The sequence below is a fragment of the Sinocyclocheilus anshuiensis genome, unplaced genomic scaffold, assembly GCF_001515605.1.
Source record: "Sinocyclocheilus anshuiensis isolate Anshui unplaced genomic scaffold, SAMN03320099.WGS_v1.1 scaffold2375, whole genome shotgun sequence".
Classification (NCBI taxonomy): Eukaryota; Metazoa; Chordata; class Actinopteri; order Cypriniformes; family Cyprinidae; genus Sinocyclocheilus; species Sinocyclocheilus anshuiensis.
In genome coordinates, this window is record NW_015541652.1 from 61,879 (window position 1) to 64,776 (window position 2,898).

The 2,898-nt window shown below is 41.9% G+C and overlaps 2 protein-coding genes across 2 annotated transcripts in view; both read right to left on the reverse strand.

The window, feature by feature from the left end:
- The window catches only part of LOC107690865 (nebulette-like), a 22,703-nt gene that overhangs the window by 10,265 nt on the left and 9,540 nt on the right, over positions 1-2,898 (reverse strand). The window lies entirely within an intron of this gene.
- The window catches only part of LOC107690868 (nebulin-like), a 1,432-nt gene continuing 385 nt past the window's right edge, over positions 1,852-2,898 (reverse strand). The window contains exons 2-4 of the mRNA XM_016489286.1: positions 2,481-2,591; positions 2,286-2,396; positions 1,852-2,053 (exon numbers count right to left, since the gene is read on the reverse strand). Coding sequence (XP_016344772.1) covers positions 1,907-2,053; positions 2,286-2,396; positions 2,481-2,591 — 369 coding nt within the window. The 3' untranslated portion in view covers positions 1,852-1,906. The remainder of the gene's footprint in view (positions 2,054-2,285; positions 2,397-2,480; positions 2,592-2,898) is intronic.

The window sequence follows — 2,898 nt, forward strand, 5'->3', positions numbered from 1 at the left end:
TCGAGAAGAAACAAAGCAACCTCGGCGTCCGATCGCAGGCCTTCCGCTCCTTGAGTTCTCACCAGCGCTGGAAAGCTGATCCGATATTTACACGGGTCCTACATCTTGCCTTATTCTTCATCTTTTGTTTTTTATCCGCCATCTCTATCTTTCTGTCGCTCGGCTCGCTAATGTCCGTCCTGTGCACTGAACGATCTCTCCTCCACATCATGAGTAGACACGCCCCTTACTGCTGATTGGCTAAAAGTTTGTTTTGCCAGTCGGTCCGAATCAGTTTTCTAAAGCGTTTTTGAAAAATCGCTTACTCCACCTTTAATACTGTAAAGTTGCTTTGACACAATCTGTATTGTATTCCAAACCAGCTGAAACAAGGTGACTTGACTTGACATACACACACACACACACACACACTCATATACACTCACACTCATACACACACATACACTCACTCACTCATACACACACACACTCAGTGACGAGGCCATTGTTTATGATCCCACGATCACACATACTGACGGATGATCAACACTCATGAATAACACATCACATGATCTCACTCACGTCACTCTGCTGTTTGGACACTTCTTTAGCGAACACCGTCTCAATGGTCTGTGGCATCTGAGTGTACAGACACACCTGAGCGTCCAGAGAGTCTCTATAGCTCTTCTGCACAGAACAGAAAACAGCAGCGTCAGCACAGCACTGATTCACAGAACTGATTCAGAGAACTGATTCAGAGAACTGATTCAGAGTACTGATTGAAACACTATCAAACACTATGAGTGTGTGTGTGTGTGTTGTGTGTGAGCGTGTGTGTGTGTGTTGTGTGTGAGTGTGTAAGTGTACCTGACTGTAGAGTTGTGTCAGTTCTCGGGCGTGTTGTGTTTCACTGGTTTCGGGCAGATGGGCATACAGGCACTTCTGCAGCTCCTTCTTTCCATCCTCCTTATATTTATTCTACATTCACACATCATTTACATATCATTAATATTCAAGTAGCTCATTAAAACACCTTTGGACAGCACTGGGTCACTGTTCAACTATAACGTGAGGCTTTAAAAGCCCGTTCACACCAAGAATGATAACTATAACATCACTTTTTAATAAAATATAGTTATCATTACAGTTATCTTCATAGTTTTTGCAAGCCAGAAGCAGAAGAATATGAGAATCCCTGATGATCACCTCACTGATGAGCGGCGTCAGCTCCTTCACAAACTGTGTGTTTTAGGTTGGGGGTGCTGTACGCGCGGGGGGCTATTTACACTTAGTGAATATAGCAGTATTTTTTAGTGATATATGCTATTTACATTAAGTGCAAATAGCTATAGATTCTATTTATACTATGTTAAAATAGCAGGATATCCTGCTAATTACTTATTGCAAATAGTGGCAATTATCTGCACCGCCGCATTGTAATACATTATAAAACAGTATGCAATAATAACTTATTGAGTGTAAATTTTAATTATAATTCAAATTATTAAATGGATGCCACCTTATTGGGACAAAAGCCCTCCCTACACCTACCCTAACCCTACCTGACTTTTTGATTATTTCCTTCATTTTCATTAAAAATAAATGCTTTTCTGATGTGATTTGAAATTTGAAAAGAGAGAAAAAAGTTCACCAAAAGGCAGATTCGAACCCGGGTCAATCGTGTCAAAAGTAGTAGGCTATGACACACGCTTTATCATCTACGCCACTGAATCTGATGATTGATGACCGTCTTTTGTAATGTTGACTAGCCCAATCACACGTTGGTAGGTGGAATCAGTGTAAATAGCCTCTGCCAACAAGATTTTTTTAATTTTTATTCCCAACAGTTAAACAGTTGCCCACAGAAAAAAACAGGGGGTGCTGCAGCACCCTCAGCACCCCCACTTCCCGCGCCTATGCACACACATCAATCACAAACACACAGAGTCACACACACACGTACATCACTCTGAAGCTCCGCCATCTGTTTGGCAAACTGTGTTTCCTGTGTTTGCGGCATCTGAGAGTAAATACTGCTGCTGTTCTCCTGAATACCGCTCCGCTTGTACTTATTCTGAGAGGAAACAATCAGAGTCAACATATGAAACGATTCACTGAGTGAAGATATGAAACAATTCACTGGATAAATATATGAAACGATTTAGTGAGCCAGAATGTGAAATGATTCACTGACTCAAGATTTGAAATTATTTGCTCAGTCAGAAAATTAAAGGTTTCACTCAGAATTTGAAATGATTTGGTCAGCACATGAGTGGATGGGATGTGACACACACACACACACACACCTCGCTCAGGAGTTCAGAGATGTTTTTGGCGTGCTGAGTCTCAGTCGTCTCTGGCAGAAGAGCGTACAGACTGGCAGAAGCCTCTTTCTTCGCCTCCTCCTTGTATTTCGTCTGAAATCAAAGCAAATGTTAATTTCCATGCGTGTTTATCCTGACACACGTGTCCCGTGGCTCATATAACAGCGGTTCTTTCACCTGACTCAGGAGGTCCGTGGCGTCTTTGGCGTGTTGAGTCTCCAGAGTCTCCGGCAGCAGCGAATACAGAGCGCCTGACGCCTGCTTCCTTCCTGCCTCTTTATATTTACTCTGAAAGCACACAAACACACAGTCACTCATGGGTACTCTGGTTTCACTCCACATCTGATGAGTTAATGTTCTCATAATGCACTCTACGAACATGTGAATGGCCTCTCTACAGGCTGTGAATAATTTTAATTAAATTAAATACATAAGACTCAAATGAATCACAATGACATACAGTGTCTTTAGGTTTACATTATCTGTTTGACATGCTTAGAAACATGAACACAGGGTTAAAAGTGTGAGTGAGTGAGTGAGTGAGTGAGTGAGTGAGTGAGTGAGTGAGTGAGTGTGTGTGAATGTGTGAGTATGT